The sequence below is a fragment of the Echeneis naucrates genome, chromosome 7 (assembly GCF_900963305.1).
Source record: "Echeneis naucrates chromosome 7, fEcheNa1.1, whole genome shotgun sequence".
NCBI lineage: Eukaryota > Metazoa > Chordata > Actinopteri > Carangiformes > Echeneidae > Echeneis > Echeneis naucrates.
This window is the reverse complement of record NC_042517.1, coordinates 21143503-21166352: the sequence shown is the minus strand read 5'-3', so window position 1 is coordinate 21166352 and position 22850 is coordinate 21143503. Positions and strand designations below refer to the sequence as shown.

At 41.3% G+C, this 22850-nt stretch overlaps 1 protein-coding gene across 7 annotated transcripts in view; it reads right to left on the bottom strand.

The window, feature by feature from the left end:
• Positions 1–1591: 1591 nt before the first annotated feature.
• The window catches only part of LOC115046718 (vitamin D3 receptor A), a 59546-nt gene continuing 38287 nt past the window's right edge, over positions 1592–22850 (bottom strand). For 4 of the 7 annotated variants that reach the window (XM_029507268.1, XM_029507270.1, XM_029507269.1 and 1 more), the window contains 9 exons: positions 18977–19124; positions 17262–17392; positions 16535–16660; positions 12418–12602; positions 11894–11993; positions 10462–10639; positions 8633–8784; positions 8334–8450; positions 1592–7443 (listed from right to left, as the gene is read on the bottom strand). In XM_029507268.1, the coding sequence (XP_029363128.1) occupies positions 7190–7443; positions 8334–8450; positions 8633–8784; positions 10462–10639; positions 11894–11993; positions 12418–12602; positions 16535–16660; positions 17262–17392; positions 18977–19124 (1391 nt within the window). In that variant the 3' untranslated portion in view covers positions 1592–7189. Of the gene's footprint in view, positions 7444–8333; positions 8451–8632; positions 8785–10461; positions 10640–11893; positions 11994–12417; positions 12603–16534; positions 16661–17261; positions 17393–18976; positions 19125–21602; positions 21649–22850 lie in introns of those variants that run through there. The other 3 variants (XM_029507273.1, XM_029507275.1, XM_029507274.1) reach the window with 3 other exon arrangements.

Sequence of the window (22850 nt, the reverse complement as noted above, 5' to 3'; positions counted from 1 at the left end):
CAAGGCGTGTTTAAGGGGAGTCAGAGTAAGGAAATGCAAGTTTTAATAGAGAAATACTTAGGGTCTTCTTGTGGACAAAATTTTTCAGAAACAATATATTGAACTTCAAATATTCAGTGCAATATCCCAGATGAGCAGAAACACAAATACCTGTACAGTCTTGAAATTCCAGGGGAAGACAGAGAGCCCTGCAGGTCTAGGTGAAGTTGGAGAGTTCCTGCAAGTCCAGGAAAACGGAAAAGTCCTGAGGGACATGGTTAAGTTCGAAAATCCTGCAGGTCCAGGTGTTGGTTGTCCTAAGATCAATCCCATTGGAATCCTGGGACAGGAATTCTAATTTTGTGGGTGTGATGAGACATCAGGACCCGCACAGTTAAGCTTTCAGTCTTTTGCTTAGTGATGCTTCCATCATGGAAGACAGTAGAAAAGCCTCCATCAGCTGTGCAAGCATAGACTTTGAGCGCCCCCTGCTGACCCCCCCCCCCAATGTTCCAACATCTCACTGACTGTGGGAAACACCAACCAAACAGACAAACTTGTCTAAAATATATTCCAGAAAATAATAACCAAAACAAAAAAAAAATAAATAAATAAAACAAAACTAAGTGAGAACTGAAACTAAAGTGAAGACATCTGTAATGATAGTGAAAGGAAATTTTAATTATTCTCCCTCAGGGTTAATAATCCACACGCTTTATGCCCATATAGAGAATATTCTAAGGATTATTCAGACATCATTATTATATTTATAAATATACATAATTATGTCTATTCCACTGACACACAAACATGCAGACAATTCAAAAGCAGATTGGAGAGACAGGATGACCTTTCTTGAAACCAGACTCCAGAGTGAAGACAAAGACGCCAGGTGTTAAGCATTATTATGTACAGCTGTTTTATTTGCAATTTCCTCAAACATCAATATTTTTCTGCATACGATGGATGTGATCAAAGACCAATGTATCAAAAAGCAAAAGGTAAAGGGCAACGCTAAGAAACAGTTGGGCATTTGGAACAACAAAGAGACATCGGTTAAGGACTAAATGTTTAACACTAGTTCTTGTCAATTTGGGCTGTCGCCATGGCAACAAGTTGACATGTTACCTCAAGAAGCACTAAGGTCTGGTGAGGTTCACTGCCATGTGGTGTGTATGTGTGAAGGTAAAGGTTCTTATCTTGGGACTCTACAAAGATCAACTACGACTCGACTGCTGATCGAATCTCCTAATGAGTCGTGGTGTGATGGGAGGTCACCGTCTACTGGACATTCTCAGAAAATTAATATTACGAGTCCATAAAAGAAACACCGACAGCACGTCCCAGTTACATATCTGTGGACTTGTCAAACACTAACGACTAAATGTGTGGATAAAGAGAAAAAACTGTGAAAACATAACACTGTCTGAACGTCAGAAATACAAGGATGTAGAGTTTAAAACCCCTGATATTTTCCCAAAATAAGGCTGTGGGTTCGAGGCACACCAAGGTTCAACTGAGCTAAGCAACATTTATGTGCATTTATGTTCTTTAAAGACTTTAGAATTTATGTTGAATTGATTTATTTTGAGCATCTTGAGCATCTTGGCTACTCCAAGTTTTTTTTTTTTTTTTTTTTTAGAGATTAGAAAAAAAAAAAAAAGATGCTGACAAAAAATCATTTTTAGCCATCACACATTTTGTAGAGCATTTAGAGACAAAAACACAAGTGCATCACTGGCAAAAACTGCTGGTGAGGGAGAGAGAAGTGCATACAACTGAGTCTGTGTGTCCTTCAGTGTGTGTGTGTTTGTCAGCTGTCTTAAGTGCATGTGTGTATAAGCAAGCGCATATTTAAAGAGGTAGCAGAGAAAAGCAATCAGAGCAGCAGATGAACAACCACTATCCAAACGCCACTGCAGTAGAAAGGTGGACTTCCTGTCAATCTGCTCTCCTCAGGTTAGCTCCTGGAAGTGGACAATGAAATGTCAACAACACATTTCCCAGATATGCATCATTCACCAGACTGATAAGCGTAATCTTCTTCAGTCTATGAATCAGACACCCTGTTCAAGTGCATCATTAATCATCAAACTGGTTTCACCCTCTGTTTAAAGTGGATGGTGTCCAGTAGATTCTGTCAGAAGCTAATAATGAACCTTAAAGGAGCTCTAATGTCCAGGAGCTGGTTGATTCATCCCTGTAGCACAGAGACCCATCACTAAAGGCCTGATTTGTCATTCAAAGCAGACTAAAAGCCTGTTCATCTGAAAACTGAGAACGCAGAGAAACACCCAGTAGGAGAGTTAGAAGTAGGCAGAGTGCTGAGGAATGACTGAAGCAAGAAAATGATGAGTGTAAAATGCTTAAACTGGATCCCAATGTCATGAACACTCTGAGAAAGAGCAACAAGAGCAAAGCTGACAGTTATGTATAGGCCACTGCGTTGACATGTGAGGTGTTACGGCAGGATTCAGTCAGACCCCTCCAGCCCTCAAGCCAGTCCTGTCTGTGGATTCACACCACAAACACTGTGTGTTTGTGAGGGCAGGAGTCTGACTTCTGTTGACAGAGTCCAAATGTCCTGCTCCCTATTAAGTGTCCACAAGCTGTAGACCATTGTCCCATCACATCCTCTGTGGCTTCATGCAACATTCACCCAGTAGGTGTCTCTTCTACCGATGATGTTAACAGAGTTATGACGTTTCCCTTTAAATGATTTAACCCACTGCATTTTTTCTGCATTGATATTTATAGGAATGGGGAAATAAACTCATCTGTTGAAGTCCATGAACTCTCTCCTTCTCCTGTCTGTCCATTAAACAGGAAGCTGTGAGACAGGAAGTGTCAAACACTGTCTGCTAACACTTTCTTATCTAACCTGGTTGGTTGCTGCTTTCAGCTTCTTCTGTATACAACTTTATATATACTGTCCTCACTGTGGGAGATCAGCATCAATTAGACTGACCCAGTAGGCTACCCCCCACTTTGGGGCAGGGGTTAACAATAGCAGCTTGTGTCTTTGTGCACAGACTCCTAATGTGCAGATGTGAACACAGTAATTTGAAGTATGGGTCTGCCCAACGGCTGTGTGAATGAATCCTCAGGTTGGTGTTTTTCTTCAGAGGTGAAGATACTGACTGACTGAGATTTATAGGCTTATTCTGAAATTTGAGGTAATAAAAAAAAAAAAAAAATCATCCAGCATCTGAAAAGAGAAGAATATAAAAGGAGTACACTGTACGTTTACACAAAAACCTAAAAACCTCTCCAAAATTTGTGTTAAAATTGTAACGGATGCTTTCATCATAAGCCAATTGCGCACGTCATACGATCATCAAAAAAAAAAACAATAAAATAAAATAAAATAAAATATGTAATATGTATGTGGGTAATATGTATGTATGTGGGAGGGAGAGGTAGCATGTTTGGTTAAAAGCTGAGCGGCTTGTCATCCATTTGTAGAAACAGAGACAAGGGAGAGACAAGACAGAGAAGCAGAAAGACATTTAAAATGGAGAAACATTGGGATCTGCTCAGACACCGACTGGGATCTACTAGCAACATACGAACAACTGTCTTCTTCACGCAACTGCTGGCAACTAGTTCACTATATGACATTACAAAACACTGCAAGGACTGAGGAGAGAGTTGTTGTTGTGTGTTTGGTTCCCTTCAAAGCAATTGTAAAGTCATAGCTAGTGATTGAGGTATCTGTTGGATGTTTCCAGCTGAGTGAGGTTTCTGTGAGTAAGGCTACTGAGGTGGAGCTGCTGACCTGGGTTGGGGGCTAGAGAGGCATTAGTCTGTCAAACAGCTGACAACCTCAAATCAGTGTGAAAACAGGACGCTTGGCCCCCACACCTCCTCCCACATTCCTTTTAAACAGATGATATAGGTGTCGATGTGTGTAAAAAGTCATTTGATAAGTAGTGTGTACAATGTCAAAAGCTGCGATGCAACTTATAGAAGTGAAAAATCACACGATGCTTTGGATTAAACATCTCGTCAGTCGCTACCTATACAGGAAGTCACTGTATCTCCTGCGGTTCATCTCTAAAGGCTCATGGATGTCCCATCCTAATGTCCTCTTGGTCAAAATGTCCTGACCGCCATCCAGTCCCACTAAAGCTCAAGAGTCCCATCAGCCTTTGGTGTACCACAGGTTTCCATGAAGAAGAAGAAGAAGAACAGAGCTGGACTGGCTGCAGAGTTAAACTGTGTTTGGCTGGACCTTCTGTCCACTGATGCAGGCTGAGCTGATAGGTCCATGTCCCAGATAACAAGTCTGTAGTTATTCCATGAGGGATAAGGTGAACGAGAGCATGAGCCCCACCCCTACCAGCCTGTCTGAGGTAAAGCCACATCTTTAATTACTAAAGGCTGGTCCTTATACACTCGAGCAAGACAGCAACATTAAACTGACAATCTTAAAAACAAGATTTTCACCCAAAATGAATCTTCTGGATAAACTGGGTAGGCTTGATTGACCTCAGAGAGAGAGAGTGAAGATGAAAGTCCCTGAACACACAGAGGAGACACTTCATGAGGTGATATTCCAGCAATAGGAACGCTCGACAGAGCCAGCACCGGAATTGTTCTGCCCCTGTTAGGCCTCAGCTGATGACATCACAGCCCTGTTGCTAGGATGTCACCAGTGTGGAGGCTGGTTGGTGGGAAAAGAAACATATGCATTTTGTTGACATTAAGAATCTGTGTGACCTTTTGGTCTGGTGGAGGTCATCAGTTTTAGTCAAGCTGATCCAACCAAAACTGGTCATTTTGTGTCTCAGAGTCACCAGGATTGTCTCCTCTGTTCGTTCCAGTTTAATAAGATGTGAGCTCATCTCCTAATTGCATATAGTGCTGCATTTCCAGAGGATCCTGTCATCAGCGATACAATTCTTTTAGTATTTGCCCTACATTAATCTCTATGTACACAAGTGGTATTTACAAGGTTGGTCCACAAGGGGGTGTCACGGGCCCGCATCAGGGAAACATGCAGGGGCCAAACAGAAAGATTAAATGATATGCAGTGACACAGAAGAGTAACATCCAAAAAACCTCGCTTATGTGGCTGGTGTTGAAGTAAGAGAAATGTGAAAAAATGAGGCATGAGGCTATATAACATCTATGTTTTTGATTGCATCTGCTGTCAGAGCATCGTCCAGTCAAAGATGTACATCAACTGTCTGGTGCTGCTATCTGAATCACTCTCTCATCTTAAGGCTTATGTTAATGATGCGACACAAACCCTTTATTTAATGGCCATGTGAGCTTCAACTTCACTTCTCCATGATGCTTTGATAATCATACAAACTGTTTTCTGTCCTTGCTATTTTGAGAGCAGAAGCTTCGGAATGAAAATGTTGCAGAAATTCGATTTTAAAAAAGTTTAAAAAGTTTCACTTTAGCTTACTTATGCTGTTAATTAGCATGATGAAAAATCACAGTGATGCCTAGAGCTTCAAAAACAATCTCTGTCTCATGATTGTAAATTTGCGCCACACACACTATAAACACCAATTATACATTATCATCATGACAAACATTTCCCTGAGGCAACAGCTGGTAGTTGATTTCTAGCCAACTATCGAGCTCTAACCATCTTAGCAGCAATCCTACCAGCTCAACAAATAGGTTCTTTTACTTTTTTGGATTGAGACTATCCAGGAAAATATGACGTTTGTGTTTGTAAGTCAAACAAGCTTGACAGGTCCAATAGTGCCACCATCCAACACCCCCCAACCCAACCCCGGTCAGAGCCTGAACACACACCCCCTTGTGGTCCATCAATATTATTATATACTGTACACAAATCAAAAAATAGAAGGACTCCCCCTGTCTCAGCGCCTTCTCCCATGTCTTCAGAAAGAATTCTCAAACACACACACACACACAGAACATAAGACAAGCCTTAAATACCCTACATTACACAACACTCAGAACTGTTTGCTTCCATAAAGAAAACAAGTTCTGTTGTCTTAAAAAAAAAGGAAATATGTGTGTGTGTGTGTGTGTGTGTGTGTGTGTGTGTGTGTGTGTGTGTATATATATATATGTATGTATCATTTAAATGGATATAGCATTGTACATACATTCTGCTTTAGCAAAGTTCCGTTTTCTCTTGTCAACAGGGAATTCAACATTTCTAAATCTCTTTTATTGTCTCCTTTCCTGTCCCATCATTCCTAAACTGATGATTCCTACTTTAAATTCCTTTGGCAGCTTCATCTATTCTGCACAGACACTTGGGACTGAACAGGAAATTCTTGCAACAATCTCAGGTGTTCTGTGACCTGTGATGTACGTTGATGTGTCACATGTTGGTTACTTCTGCTGTTGACCAGAATCGACCACAGTCTGGAGACACTTGATGCTGGTGGAGTCATGTCACCATGGCTCATGCGAACATGAAGCCAAGTCCTGATGAGGGTGACAAGAGGAAAATGGGGTGTGACGTCACATCCGATGAGCTGTCTCTGCTGTGAGAAAGAAAAATGTCAGCAACCTGGAGGTGACGTCACTGGGAGAGGAGGACATGAAAGAAGGCAAAACTGGATTTTGGATCAGAATGCCCAGCTGCACTAGTTGTCAGGACATTGGCATGATCTATCCATCCATCCATCCAACCATCTTCTTATGCTTTTCTGTTTCTGGGTTGCAGGGGGTGCTGGAGCCAATCCTAGCCAATGTTCTGGGCAAGGACGGGGTACACACTGGACATGTTGCCAGTCCATCACATAAAGACAAATAGAGACGAACAACCACTCAAGCTCACATTCAGACCTACGGTCAATTTAGAGTTGCCAGTCAGCCTAAATATGCATGTCTTTGGATGGTGGGAGGAAACCACAGTACCCGGAGGAAACCCACGCAGACATGCAAAGAACACACAAACTCCGCACAGGGAGGCCCAAGGGCGGGACTCGAACCCGCAGCCTTCTTATTGTGGGGCAATAGCACTAACCACTGTGGCGTGATCTAATGAAATATAATTTGGTGCTGTGATTGCTGCATCCACAGCAGTCGTGTATGGAATCCTGAGCTGAGATTGAGGTCAGGAGCAAGAGGAGGAGGAGAAGGATGTGCCAATGATGAAGAGGCAAAGGTCTGAATATTGATGTTCCTCCCAAACTAGAATTTGTTGGGGAACGGTGGTAAGGATTGGTTAGTCATTGTCAGGTTGACTTGCGGGCCACCTCCTCTGCTATGACACCTCACTGCCGAACACTTCCAACACCAGCGGGGTGAGCTGCATGCTGTGTTCTGGCTGGAAGGAAAGTGAGCGGTACTGTTTGGAGTGCTCCTCATTCAGGCTCCGCAGGTCAGCAAGCTTCTGGATCATCTTGGGATAGAGGAGGCGTCCGCTGGGGTGGTTGACCCGGATGTAGGCCTGCAGCGCCTCCGACAGACGGTCCTGTAGCTGCTCGATCCGGGTGTGGTCTTGGACTCCCGGGCGGTCTGATGAAGGTAGTGGGGGGGGTGATGGATGAGGGAGCAGGAGAGCGGGAAAGAGAGCGAGATTGTCAGCTAAATGTTCTGGACGTGTTCATTGTCGTTAAGACCTTCACCCTCTGAACTCTGAAACAGACAATTTTCACACTCTGTTCATGCCATGAACTCCTATTCTGAGCGGAAAAAGGCCACTGAGCAGCCCTTCATGTGCTTTACAGACCATCCTAAGAAAGGGGGTGGGGGGACAGGTGAGGAGGGGGAGTAGCTTTAAAAAAAAAAGTGTTTGCACAACCTCACAGAGACAAACAAACGGGGATGTTTGCAGTTTGTTAGGCAAATACCAAATGAAAAGATGGCTACCAGTCTCACAGGAAAACATTTGGCAAAGACCCCAAACTCCAGTCCAATGTGCTGGACTGATACTCAGATGTTAAGTCTGGAACCATCCAGGCCCAGGGGGAACCAACTTCTCGTCAAAACACCATGCACACCCAGCTGACACCCCACTGGCCAATTCTTCTTAAAATGCACCTCTTTTCTTTGGCTTTTCACACTGCTTAGGTTGTTGATTTTATGTGCACAGATATTATATCTTTATTTACTATGTTTTATTGTGTTTTTACCTCTAGTATTCTGTGTTTATATTATGTTTTATTGTGTTTATTTTAATGTACAGCACTTTGGTAACCTTCGTTTTTATTTAAAATTGTGCTTAATATATAAATTGATTGGATTGATTGGATCCACCACTTCCAGCTTGTTTACTTTTTGTCTTCCACCAAAAGTGTTTTCATGTGCAAAGCACACACTCAAACTTTTGGTCCAAATAACCTGAAAACTAACAGAAACCCTCTGCTGCACCTTGAACACACAACCTGGTGCAGCCTGATCAGTACCTGGGGAAAGCAGGCAGATGGCCATGAGAAGCACATGTTCCTCTTCGTGCAGGTTTAGTTTCTTCAGACCAACCTGGAACTTCACCAGCGGCTCCAGCAGCTCCAGAGTATGACCAGCTATAGAGAACGACACCCACAGTCAGTTACATCCTACTGGAGACTCACTGATGGCATAACTTACTTTCCTATGTCTCAATGTATAAGTGCATCTTCCCAGCTACTCTAATGCACATAGTGCATATGTTTGTGTGCCTCATACAAGGAGCCGTGTCGTTTGCTGTGTTTTTTCTCAAACCAACCCTTTGTGACATCATTGATGCAGTACTTGAAGTCGGGTCCTCCGCAGCTCCAGGACATGTCTTCCAGGCTGAATGACTGGTTGGAGCGCAGCATGATGATCTCAATGGCGCTGGACTTGAGCAAAGCAATCTGGTCCTCAGCTGTCAGCTCTCTGCAAAATGTACAAAGATACAGTCACACAGGAGCATCATCAGGTCAGAGCCAGGGGGGTTGGTGGGGAGATTGCCCCACACACCTCTTTAGTGAACCATCAACTCAGTTCAGTTTCTTTTTTTCAGCTTCTGATCTTTGAGGACAATGATTGTCTTTTCTGTCACTGTCCGTGTGTGAATCAAATCAGAAATAACCAACAGACACTTTTATATGTTAAAATCAGCCTGAGCAACTCTATTCTGTGTGAGAGAAATTATAAGCTCAACCAAGACAAGAGAAACTTTTTCAGGGAAAAACTTTGATGACTATAAAAACAGAGATGGAGCTGTCTGATGACAGTTCTGATTAAAGAAAAGCAGGACAAACTAAAGTAAATGTTCACAGCGTGAAAATCTGATGCTTTGCCATTAGTCAAATCAAATCAAATCAGATTTATTTGTATAGTGCCAAATCATAACAAAGTTACATCAAGGCACTTTACATATAGAGCAGGTCTAGACCAAACTCTTTATAAATTTATTTAAAGAGACCCAACAGATCCCCAGATTAGTCAGTAACTTAGCACAAAGGGAGTCAGTGGGTGTGTGCATGTTGCTTTGTAGCTTCAACAGATGCGTGCTTGTTATACCCATGAGGGTTGGGCCGGATACTTGGCTGAAACAAGTATCCGGTATGGATATAGTAATTTTGTATGAATAACATATGAGTAATACCAAGTAATTGCCAAGTGCTTGCTCATCTGGGGATCTATTGGGTTGGTCAAGACCTGCTCTATATGTAAAGTGCCTTGATGTAACTTTGCTATGATTTGGCGCTATACAAATAAATCTGATTTGATTTGATTTGAATACAAGTCAATGTCAGTGCAGTGAAGGAAAATCCTCTTCAGGGCATCCTGTGATACACAGTCCTGTGATACACAGTCCTGTGATACAGAGCGCAACGCTTCATACTCAGAAAGCCACACCCACCGGAGGGGAAAACAATCAGCGGCACAATTTAAAAACACTGTCCAGTTGTTGGCCTAAAACATTATTTCAAAATGTCAGATGATTATTGTAACACGCTACCTGTACCTGTAAAAAGGTGCAATGAAAAACTTGCGTTTGTGGGCCTTTCTCATTGTCCCTTCTGTTTGCCTTCATTTTCATAGAGAAATGATCGCACTGAACAGCTGGAGGTGACAAACATCGATATCTATGAGCACACGTTTTGATTTCTGACTTAGCAAGCACTCAATGTGTAGTGACTTCATCAGATAATAGTATATACCTTTTGAGGTGAGAAAGAGAAAACTAAATAGAAAACCAGAGAAAAGAAAGAAACTAAATTTAGTTGCTCAGACTTTTTTTCACTAAAATCTGAGTAAAATGCTCAGAAAAAATAGTATACAGTGGACTAAATATGACGACTTTGACACACAACCATCGCTAAAACTAAAAAAATGTAAAAAATCACATATGATTTATCTGATGGATATCAACCGTTCAAAATAAAGGACTGCAATATGTAAAAAGTGAAAAGTAAAGTTAACGTCATATGGACTGATTTAATGCTGCAGTCAAATTAAGCTAGAACCTGTGACTGGAAAGTTCTCTCAATAATAAAAATCTGTTAGCAGTCATGACCTGATGAACACCTCTGACTAAATGCAGTGGTGGTCTTCAGTTTGTACCTGAAGCCTGGAATCATCTTGGCGAATCCAATGACCTTCTGGATGCTGTAGGAGACTAGGTCAGCCAGGTGGGGAAGCATGGACAGCTTTGTGTCCTCCTCGCCGGAGTCAGGACTGCCAGCACCGTCCTGGTACATCATTAAGAGGTTACTCAAGTTCATCTTGGTGTCCACGGACTCTGGGAAGCAGGGGAGTAGGATACAAGGACAGAATTGAAGTGTGAATAAGTAAAGGAAAGGAGTGATTACAAGGAACCAAAAAGGAGATAACAGGAGAAGGCTGTTTTGGTAAGTATTCTAGTATTCTACTGAAAATTCCATTGATTAATCGAGGAATCGGATAAAACATATTTTTTGGTTAAAGAGCAATTATAAATACATAAGAAAATAAGACATTTTACTTAATAATTAACTTTTGGTTTCCTTTTTTAGTCAATCAGCATTTATCTTTTAGAATTTCGTTGTTGTAACGTCTTTCCTCCATAGAGACAGAGCACCTTTAATCCCACCCACACCGGAGGGGAAAACAATCAATAGCTTTCCATTGACTTTGTATTGTGTGAAGGTGCCTCTTGTCAGTCTCCATATGCAGGACTTGGTTTTTATCGTTATTAGGTTCAATGATAAACCATAAACCTGCCAACTCTGACCGCCTGGTGTTCAAGGCTGATTTGTAGCCGACGACGGTGCCTCTCGTCTTAAACGCTTTTTCTGTTTGCATTTTTTCTGTTCGGCACCTTCTGAAAACTTAGATCAGGGTTTTTTACCCTGTTAGTAGATCACCCTACCACACAGTAACTTTTGGGCATTGCTTGGAGAGTGACAAGAGACACCTGTTGAAATACCATGCCCTGTAAAAAACGATTCGTCAAAGCAGAGGAAATTCCTCTATCATTTTTTGTAATCTAAGTGGTCGAATTATTCGAGGAATCGTTTCAACCACAAACAATGACATGGGAATGAATAATATAATGAATGATAATGATAATGAATAATAATTCGTTTTGTGAAAATCCAATAAATAAATATCTTATTGGAATTTGTTTATGGTTCATTTATAAATATATATATAATTGTACAGCAAAAGTAAGCAATATGATTATAAAACAACCAGCTCATTATGTAGATGCATAATATTGGAACTATATCTGCATCATTAATCCATTCCAGACTTTTTCCATTCTGTTATTTACTATCAGAATTGAAATTCTTCATCTTCATATAAATACAACCATTTATTTTTTTTCCATCCTGGGACTTTTTATTAATCATTTGGAGCAGGATGGAGACAAAAAACTGTAGTTGTAATGATATAGGACATTTTATGTTCAGTCAAAGAGTGGAAGCTCTGACTCTTTAAGGAAGAGACCATCCCTCAGGGTAGAAGCCATGACAGTGATGTCACAGGTGCAGGGAGAGGTCTCTGGGCTCACCAGGGGAGTGGTTGAACGAGTCAGAGGACGTATCAGAGAGAGAGTGCAGTGACGCTGCTCTGCTCGCACTGCGTGTTACTGGCCCTTCACGCACTGGAGGCTGCAGACACAAACAAATATTAATATCTTTAGTTTAATATAGTCACAACACCTGCACTGCTGGGCTCCTCCTACTTGGAGCTGGCAATGTGTTCACTGCTCCGTTTCATCATTACATTCAGACATACAATTGTGTTCATCAGATTATTATTCTGTATCTGAGTCCACATCGTCCATCATTAAAGAGGACGTCCCTGTTTCAATCTATTTTAATCTATAAATCTGGTACACTTCTTAATGAAGACCTGGTGTATTCAGTTATGTGCAGGTAAGGGCAGAGTCCTAAAAGTCATTTATGTTGTCACTTCACTCTGAGCTTTATTATCCTGAAAGGCAAATCCATTGATATGTTGTCACATGTTCAATCCCCTCCATAAAAGCATCAGTGGGGGGGGGGGGGGGGTGCAGTCTGGTAGAGGACTCACCCTGAAGCGGGAGAAGTCAGAATAGGAGGCATCATAGGTCTTATGATGAGCTTCCACAAGGCAGGAAATTATGCGAGCCTGCTCCTCATTCAACCGAGGCCTCATGGCCTCCCGAGCAGCCTCCTCCTCCTTCCTCTTCAGAATCATCTCTTTTTTCCTCTGAACCTCTTCGTCCGTCAGGATGACTGGAATATGGGAAGAAAGAAAGGACACATTTAGGTTTTTGCACAAAGTGAAATTCAAGCAAGAGGAAACATGAGCATTGACATGAGGCTCATAAGTGTGACTTGATTGTGTCTGACTCAGTGAAAGCCGTGACTGGTGTCACGCAGTATGGTCATCACTCCCCCCCACCCCACCCAACCCCCATCCCTGCCTCCCGCTGTGAGAGGTTTCGTCCAGGCTGTGACTCATTCTGGACTCACTTGGATCAAACTAGTCCTTCAGTGTGATGATGATGATGTTTCTGGAGAAGCTCCTGATGCTGTCAAACAGGAAATCTTCAATTATGGTCACTGACTTCACAGAAACTGAAAACATTTAGTGTGTGAAGAAGGGGAATGATCTGAACAGTGTTTACTGTCACTGAGGTGTGATCACGTAATACAAAGATTTCTGCTATATATACACATATGTATCAGTCCTTTATTAGAATTCTCTGCTGCATACAGCAGCATTCAGAGTTTTCTCAATATATTCAAACTTCATTGTATGTATGCAGACTTTCATTGATATATTCCAACTTCCATTCCATATATTCACACTTAATATGTATAAATTATTTCTTAAATGGTTTGCCATTTCACACACACACACATATATATATATATATATATATATATATATATAAATATAGTTAGGCTCTTAAATATTTCGACAGTGACACAAGTTTTGTTATTTAGCCAAAACATATTCATAGATACAGTTATTTTATCAATATGGACTTGCAGACTCCCAGCTTGAATTTGAGGGTATTCACATCCAATTGGAGGAAGGGATTAGTAATTACAGCTCTTTAATATGTAGCCGTCTCTTTTTTAAGGGACCAAAAGTAATTGGACAATTGACTCAAAAGCTGTTTCATGGAAAGGTGTGACTTATTACTTTTTTATGTCATCATCAATTAAGCAGGTAAAAACTGGAGATGATTCCACGTGCAGCATTTGCATTTGGAAGCTGTTGCTGTGAACCCACAACATGCAGTCAAAGGAGCTCTCAAGGGAAGTGGAACAGACATCCTTAGGCTGAAAAAAAGAAGACATCCATCAGCGATTGCGAAAATGTTAGAAGTGGCCAAATCAACAGTTTGGTATATTCTGAGAAAAAAAAATAGTGCACTGGTGAGGTCTGGAACTCAAAAAGGCCTGGACATCCACGGAAGACAACAGTGGTGGATGATCATACAGAGCCCAAATCATGAAAATTGTGTCACTGTCCAAATATTTCTGGGCCTAACAGTGTATACACTCCTGATCAAAATCTTCAGACTGGTGGAAAAATTACAAATATTGGCAATTTGTGCCGATGGATCGTACCTAGGTTGTAAGTAGAGCTTCAAAGTTGTCATCTGATAAAAAGATAAAAAAGACCAAAACTCAAAGCTCAAAATCTGCACTAAACGTGTAGTTAAAATGTTGCATGTGGGTAAAATTATCTGGAACAGGAATGCAGTCAAAGGCCGTTGTGCAGAACTTGTGATTTTTGAGACACTGCTTGTACCTTCCTGTGCGTAAGTTGTCTCCTATATTACGCAATATACTTATTCCTTCCAAGCAATCAGTGGTCTTTGTTCACTTATTAAATTGTTGTTCAGAGTGCTATGAGACAAAACGTCCGCGACAGGGCCCTCAGTTATGAGGGATGCCTGCTGCAACAACTCCACATAGCCAGTCGCTGGTAATACCCCTGCACAGACTGAAGCTTCATTGTTCCATTGAAGGAAGAAACACCCCAGATCATGATGGATCCTCCTCCACTGTGCCGGGTAGAAAACATCTCCAGTTGGATCTCCTTGTCGTGCCAGTAATGTTGGAAGCCATCAGGACCATCAAAAGGCAAAATTTTTTCTCGTCAGAGAATAAAACTTTCTTCCGCCTTTCAATGTCCCAGGTTGGATACATAGTGTTTGAAGATGTTTTTTGTTCTTGAAGCCCTTCTCTTGCAGATTCCCTCTTATGGTTATTGGGCTGTAGTCAGCATCAGTAAGGGCCTTAATTTGGGTTGAAGCCTGTGTCTTGACGGACAGCCTGTTGCATCCTCAACACAGGCCTTGCTTATGCAACTCAACAATCTTGCCACATTCAAAACCAGAAAGCCGTTTTGCCTTTTTGACATGACAGCCAGATTTCAGTGCAGATTTTGAGCTTTCAGCTTACAAAGAGCCTGTTTGAGTTCAAATGCAGTTTTCAATAAATTGTCTACTTTCTATTTTGAGACCCTACTTACAACCTGGGTATGATCCACCAGCGCAATACTTGCAATTTTTCCACCAGCCTTAAGATTTTCATCAGGAGTGTATCACACAGGGAACTGTAGAGAACAAAACAGACAATCAGAAATTTTGGACGGTCATATGCAGAACAAATATTTACCAGCAAACAAAAATAAAAGCAAAGTTACACCCTGTGTCACAATAATGACAGAACACAGGAAAGACAGAGAGACTGAGGGAAAGGCAAGGGATAGAAAAATTGACATAAAGAAAGACAGAAGCAGCACAAATAGTGGAAATGCAACTAAATGACTTGATGGAATATTCTTCTGTGGTGTCAGAGGTCACGCCTAGGTCCATATAATCCCATTAACTCGGCCCCTAGAGCCCTGAACTGTGCCACTGGACTGACTGACAGTGTGTCTGCCAGAGATAGGCAGATACACTGTCTCACCATCAGATCCATCAGCTTTAAACCCTTGGTCCCTAGGTCCAGGCCCAGACCTCACCACTGACCTAATACATGAAGCCCATCAGGCTGAACACCTTTATTGTCTTCATTTTGATTTGATTAATTGGTCCATCAGGAAATAAATACACCCTTCATAGGAACTGAACCAGGACTCAGATCCTGGTGCTCATTTTCATCAGAAGTGGATTTTGGACAGTAACCACAAAAGCAGAAGTAACCGGACTCAACATCAGCAGCAGTATTTTGGAGGCTTCAAAAGGCGTGTGAAGGAAGCTGAAGACTCCAAAGGATCTGCCTCTAAAGGACACAGAATCATTAATTAGTCTGTTGCTGCATTACAAATGGCCGACAGCCTGGTACCGCTGCTTGTGGCGGTAGCTCAAAGCTCAAAGCCCCTGCCACAAATAGGCGCAGTTTGGTCAGAGCTTGGCTCAGTGCATCAAATCTGCTATTCTAAGGCTACGCAACTCCAAGTTAGAACTGTGGATGGCATCATTGAGGCAGATCACCACTAAAAACAATCCCTCCATCAAGAGCATAATGACCAGCCCACAGGCCTCAAGACACCAAAGACATGGACTGTTTAGGGAGTGGCTGATCGGATGTGGTGCCCTGACAGTGGTAGACAGGAGCAAGCTGGGGGGATTGCAATGCTGCAATGAAGCCTGAGGCCAACAGAATTTTGACATTAATCAGAGAACGGACAAATAATGCAGGCTGCAGGGAGTGCGTCAGTCCGCCATCAGGGTGCCATAAATGCCAACAGAGAAATGGCTTATCGCTGGATCTCAGAGTGGGGGTGAAGAGTCAGACACAGTCATGGCTTCTACATCAGGACCACATGTGCATGTGTGTCTGTGGATTTCTCTTAAACCAGAAATTGAATCTGAAACACATGAATTCATGAACTTGTCTCTCTGATTCCTGGTTTGGACTGGCCCTGGATGAGGGCATGCAGACCTCTATGTCCTGCATCTGTTAATGCTCTGACTGCTGCTGATAGTAACTGTCTTTACATGTGCATACTTTATCAATGACAGGTGATGGTCTTCCTTGACCCTCCCTGGGTGTTCCAACTCTGTCTCAGTTTTTGACAGCAATGAAAGGGTTAGGCAAATTTTTGTCTCTGTTCCCATTGCCGTTGGGTACAGCAGGTGGGTGACCACCAAACCAATGGGCTCCATGTGACAGAACAAAAGCAGTATTAAACACACCCATTCCTCGTCCAATAGACCAGTTTACAGCCAACACTCCTCCTCCTGTTTTTCCTCCTGAATGTCTTTCGAGATCCTCCTCGCCCCGAATCAGACTGGATTTAATCTGACTCCGTTTGTCCCAATCTGAGCATCAGAAGGCACATTAGAATAATATAATCACCTAATTTCAATAATGACAGTGGTAGCGTGTTAAAACAATAACAGTAAAAACATGATTGCTAGTAATACAAATTTTAGATGAGAGTTTATTAATGCGCTGATGTAAAAAACTGGATTCTGGAGGAAAATTTTTCTAAATTACAGGAATAATTCAGTGGAGGCAACAACCAATTTAGCTGTCTGGACATAAACGCAGAGGATAATGAGCATTAATGATGCTGGAGCAGCAGCTAAGTGGTAACTCTGAATAAATGTGACATCAAGGGAAATGTCAAAAACAGGTTAAAATGCCACACATGACCTTAAAAAATACAAAGCCATTATAGATCTCATCTGTGTGACTATTTCATGACATTACTATTATTTATTCTGCTGCTTTTTATCATCTGTCAATGTGGATCAAGATGTGGACACACATCAGAGCCAAAAGTAAAGTGAATTTAAAATTATGGTAGTGTGTTTGAGTTATTTGACTATAGAAGAGAATCCACTCAGTCCTGGATCTGAGAGCTGATTTGTCTGATAAAGTCCATGTCATTTCTGAAATGAGCGACTGTGGACTCACACTCTTTCATCATGCCGATGTCGATGCAACGTTTGAGACGACAGGCCTGGCAATGGCGGCGGTTATCCTTGGTGATGGTGCAGCTCCCATTAAATGGACAGGTGAAGGAGGCTTTACGCTTCATGCTGCGTCTGCAAAATGACAATAAAAATTGCTCATTCACTTACATTTAATTGGTCACTTGGTGCATAATTTAACTTTCCTGTAGGATCTCGTCATTCAATGCTAATTGAGGAAGAACTTTATTTTCCATTTATACATGTGCAGGTATTAAACTGTAAATAAAGTTTTCCTTCTAATTCATACAAACCAAGATAAGAATTAAAAAAGCACAAAAGTTACACAACTGCATAGCGACTTACTCGTCATTTCGCATAAATATGGTGCTGTAGCTTTTTCTGGTAAAAACAAATAAAACTCCTGGACTCCATCATTAAGTTTGAGTACTCAATCATAAAAGATGAGTACTAAATTGCCCCCCAGTTCAAACCAACTAATTGCAGAATTAATAGTATTAATATTTTGTTTGAATATTTAATGAAATCTGTGTGTACATTGTGTACACTCTCAGTGGACAATTTTAAAGCAAAGCCAAAGACCCACATGTTTCCTTTGACATACAACTCTTGATTGTGTGTGTTTTAATTTAATTTTAGTTTTAAAAATGCTTTTATTTTATTTTATGATTATAATTGGGTCTTGACTCCTTTTCATTGACATTGTTTTAATATGCTTTGCATTGTTTTAATGCATGTTTATCCTCATATTCTACTTGCTGTACAGCACTTTGATGGAAAGCGCTTTAGAAATAAATGTATTATTATTATTATATTATAAAATATATATATAAACAAAACCTTGTTTACTGTGCTAATAAAATGCTAACTTTTGTAAAAAAAGGCAATATCACACTGTTGTGCTGTTGTGATTATCTGAGTCCAAATCACACCAGTGCTGATATTCAGCACAATAGCACTCCCTCTTGTGTGATATTGCTTAAGTCCCTACTACTTATTGTTACCACTAGTCTTCTATTTCCTCCTCTGTATCTCTCAATATCCACTCTGTTTTGTATTGCAAAAAGTGCACATGTTCCTATCAACATTTTTTGCATATAAGGAAAATGCATGTAAGGTTAAAAAAAAAAAAGTTTGATGGAGTGCATGGATAACAATGGATGCGGATGAGTGATGTTTTGGCCGTTTTGTGGTAAACACATGAACCGTTTAACGCAGTTTTGTTTTTCGTGTGGTCGGAATGTGGTTGCAGACCAGATGGAATGTGTTTGCCACAAAACAGGCGAAACATCACTCATTCCTTATCCATAAACTGCATTGAACACCAACTGGCTGTGTCGCTCCCATTATCACTTCCAGCTCAACCCTGAGACATTCCCTTTCTGGTTTGTTTCAGGACTTGTAAATTTGTGTTGGCGTATGTAAAAGTGTTTTGCGTTTTGTTTGTTTTCTGAAATGTAAATTTGTTTCGGGACTTGTATAGTTGTCTCAGCATTTGGAAAAGTGTTTCGCATTTTGTAATGTTGGTTTGCACGTCTCAGCCACCGTACAGGAATCATAAACTGAGCAGAGAATTTTGTAGATTTCTCTGAAACTGTGCATCTAACACACAGCTCAAAGTCAAACACAGTGAACTCATATCGCACACAAACAAGTCTGACAGGGCCATCATCAGGTGGAACACACACACTCTCACACCTGAAAAAGCCCTTGCACCCCTCACAGGTCATAGCATTGAAGTGGAAGCCGGTGGCCTTGTCACCACACACGCCGCAGATCCTTGGGGCATTACGGTCAAACTCATCCGGTCCAACCACAGACGTCGTCACCGTCATGGGCTCCATCACTGAGGAGGAGAGAGAGATGTTAGAGCCAGACTAATGCTGTGAGAAGCAAACAAACACACACATTAAGATGTGGTCTGTGGGTGTACATGAAATTAAACAAGCCTCAAGCTTAGGAAAAAAAATCTTTTGTTTGTGTGTCTGTGTTTTGTTTGTCAAGCAAGTTAGTTCTCTGTCCTTATAAACATGTGCTGAACTATTAGCAAGTGTGAAGGCACCGGCACGAGTAATAACCTGACCATCATTGACATCCACCACACACAACACAACATCTCAAAACAGAGGAGCATGTTCAGTGGCAGACTTCTGTCTCTGTCATGCACTACAGACAGACTAAGGAAGTCCTTTGTTCCCAAAAATGAAAGGTCAAAGACCAGCACTCACCTTAACTCCATATCACTGACAACAACATTTTAAGCCAGAAATCTTGATGTAAGTATTGATTCTGACTTGTATTTTAACAACCATTTAAAGCTCATTACCAAATCATCGATTACCACCTGAAAATACAGACAGAATTAAGGGATTTCTGTCTACAGAAGACATGGAGAAACTAGAAAGTAGATTGGACTACTGTAATGGTGTCTTTACTGGCCGAAACCAAAAAATTATTAAGACAACTACAGTTGATCCATAGTGCTGCTGCAAAAGTCCTTACAAACACAAGGAAAATGGACCATATTACACCAGTCCTCAGATCACTACACTAGCTTCCTGTGAGTCAGAGGATAGACTTCTTACTATTGGTCTACAAAGAACTAAATGTATAAATATATTCTAGACTTATTAACTCCATATAAAGTATCCAGACCCCTCAGGTCATCAGGGACAGGTCTACTGTGTGTTCCCAGAATCAGAACCAAAGTGAAGTAGCTTGCAGTTATTATGCTCCTCACCTGTGAAACAACCTTTAGAGCTCTCCTTCCAGACTCTCCCTTGTATCTTGATAAATGATCTGCCATTCATTCGCCCAAATTCCTCAAGAATCACCAGCCGCTTAATTATCATTGTCATGCCATTTCATTTAAATATCCAAGCTCACCTGTGTCACCTGTGAAGATGATTTGCACCTGTATATAATGAGCACATTTTTATTTACCCCTTTTTTAAGTAATAAAACCCCCATAAATTAAGCCATTGTTACACTTCCTTGAATAATTGTTCTTCAGTCAATCTACAGTAAAGAACATCCCTTCGAGATTGAGACTTGATAAGAGGCAATAATATACACAATCCTAGGCACAACAGGTGTAATTTCTTTATTCTCGCTTTCTTTTTCTTTGAAATGTATGATTTTACTGTCTGCAAAGCACTTTGAATCACCTTGTGTATAAATTGTGCTATACAAATAAATTTGCCTTACCTTGCCTTGCCAGGGGCATTCAACTTTTTAACACCACACAGAAGAGGAGGTGTGAAATAGAAATAGACTTAGCACAATGAATTTACGTCTTTCTACAGCCATCATGTCATCACATTGTGGTGGATTTCTGCAACAGACTGCTTGTGATGTACTTTTATTACTGGCTTTAGTAAATGGTACTGTCTCTTTACAGGCTGCATTATCCCGTTGTACCTCCCCCCAGCCTTTGCCCTAAATTCTTATTCTATTTTCTAATATATTGTGTTATTGCCATATAATTTGTATGTGAGCAAAATGTGGGTTGTGTATATGATATATGTGGGTGCTATGCATGTTGTATATTTCTTGATTAAGCTACTGGGTTTCTTAAATTTCCTTTGGGATTAATAAAGTATATGTCTATCTATCTGTCTAACACAATCAGCAAAAGCCACTGACAGCCACAATCAAAGCCATTGGCTGATTGACTCAGCAGACACACACACACACATTTCATCACAATTATCAATAAATCAGGTCCTTAGGGGACTCAACGGCCTGAACAGGATGGACCCGCTGGTTTGTCCAAAAGTGGATTTGGTGAAAGTGTTTGTCTTTATTTGGCCAAAAAACAGCAGAAACCCACTGTAGATAAAACAAGGGATCCAAAGGTTGATGTCTCATGTCTCACTGTGTTGTCCAACCCTTACCAGGCAGGAGGTCTTGTGAGGACAAGACGTCCTTGCATGGAGAGGGGGGGCAGTCCAAGTCCATTAACTCTCATTACCACACAGCCAGCTAAAGATTAAGAGCACAAACACACATACACACACACAGAGGAGGGGGAGCAAATCAGGAGCATCCCGCTGTGATCCTGCAGTCATATTATCAGAACAGACTGTGCCAGGCAGGCATGGCACACAGGTGCTGTTAGTCAAAAAAAGGTTTTCCCTCCTGATGCAGCAGCAGCAGCAGCAGGTGAATAATGAATGAAAACTGGACATGGACATGTCCCTGCAGTGACATGAATGCAAGCTGCAAGTTTAATGCTCCTGAATGACCTTCATCTTTCCAGTTCTATTAGTGATTACTTTCATTTTACCTTTACCTTTATCACCATCATCTCTCACCAGCTTACCCAGAAGAGGAGGCAAGGAAACGAGCCCAGATGCTATCTGACACCTGCTGATCATCATCATCATCATGAGGCAGACACACACACACACACACACACACACACACACACACACACACAGTTATTTTAGTCCAGGGGTGGACAGCAATTCATCATCATAGCTATGAGACTTAGCTATCATATAAAGCATCATTTTAAACAACAGTAAGTGCTCTCACATAAAAAGCACATCTCAGTACCTGTATCTCATTGGATCTGCGCATTTATTCTGGTCAATGAAGTGTGCTGCTGTGTTACTAAGGCAAGAGTAACACAACACACACACACACACAATAGCTGCTGAAAATGTAACTCTGTAGCTCCTCTCTGTCCCACCTCTGCCACCCTGTGACTCCCATCTGTGTCCTCTGTTTCCCCTCTCTGTTCCATCAAACTATTGCACCATCTTTGTCTTCATCACATCTTAACCTGATAAGGTGAGTGATGGCACTAAATTAACTGTGTGTGTGTGTGTGTGTGTGTGTGTGTGTGTGTGTGTGTGTCTGTCTGTCTGTCTGCCTGTGTCTCCATGTGTGTGAGAGTTAATGTATTGATGAATATGCCACTGCATCACACATCATTCTGTCAGTATGAGGCCTGGACTGCCCCTGACGTTGGATTGTGATTTTTCACGTCATTGTCGTCATCACCATGAGAGAAACCATAGTCACACCAAATCAGCCTTACGTGCAGCTGATGAAAGACTAAATGAAGGACTTGCTGGGTAGCTCAATATAAACCAAACTGGACACTGTTTGAGGATGCTGTCTCACTATGTTTGGCAGCTTCACAGATTAAGGACAATGTCTCCAACCAGACAATATGGTTGTTCCTCAACTAAAGCTGCTCTGTGGCTGGCCTCTGACCTCTGACCCCCAGTGACATCAGAGAAAAAGCCCCGCAGGGATCATTGAAGCCTCTTTGTTCACACTGGACACGCAGAGTGTCACTCAATCTCTAGCCGAATCAGAGCACATGAGAAATTTAGCAGACAGATATTAAGGTGTTTCCAGATTCTGCCCAATGGATATCTCACATCTCACTAACTAAAACTCTCATGGAGACTCTGAACTAATCTATAATCTGTAAATAATCATCAATAATTCAATAAAAACACATTCTGTGCATTCATGTGCATGTGATAAAAGTCAGTTATCTGTAAACAAGACACTGAGAGAGACGTTTCCATTTCCATGAGATTATGTAGCAGAG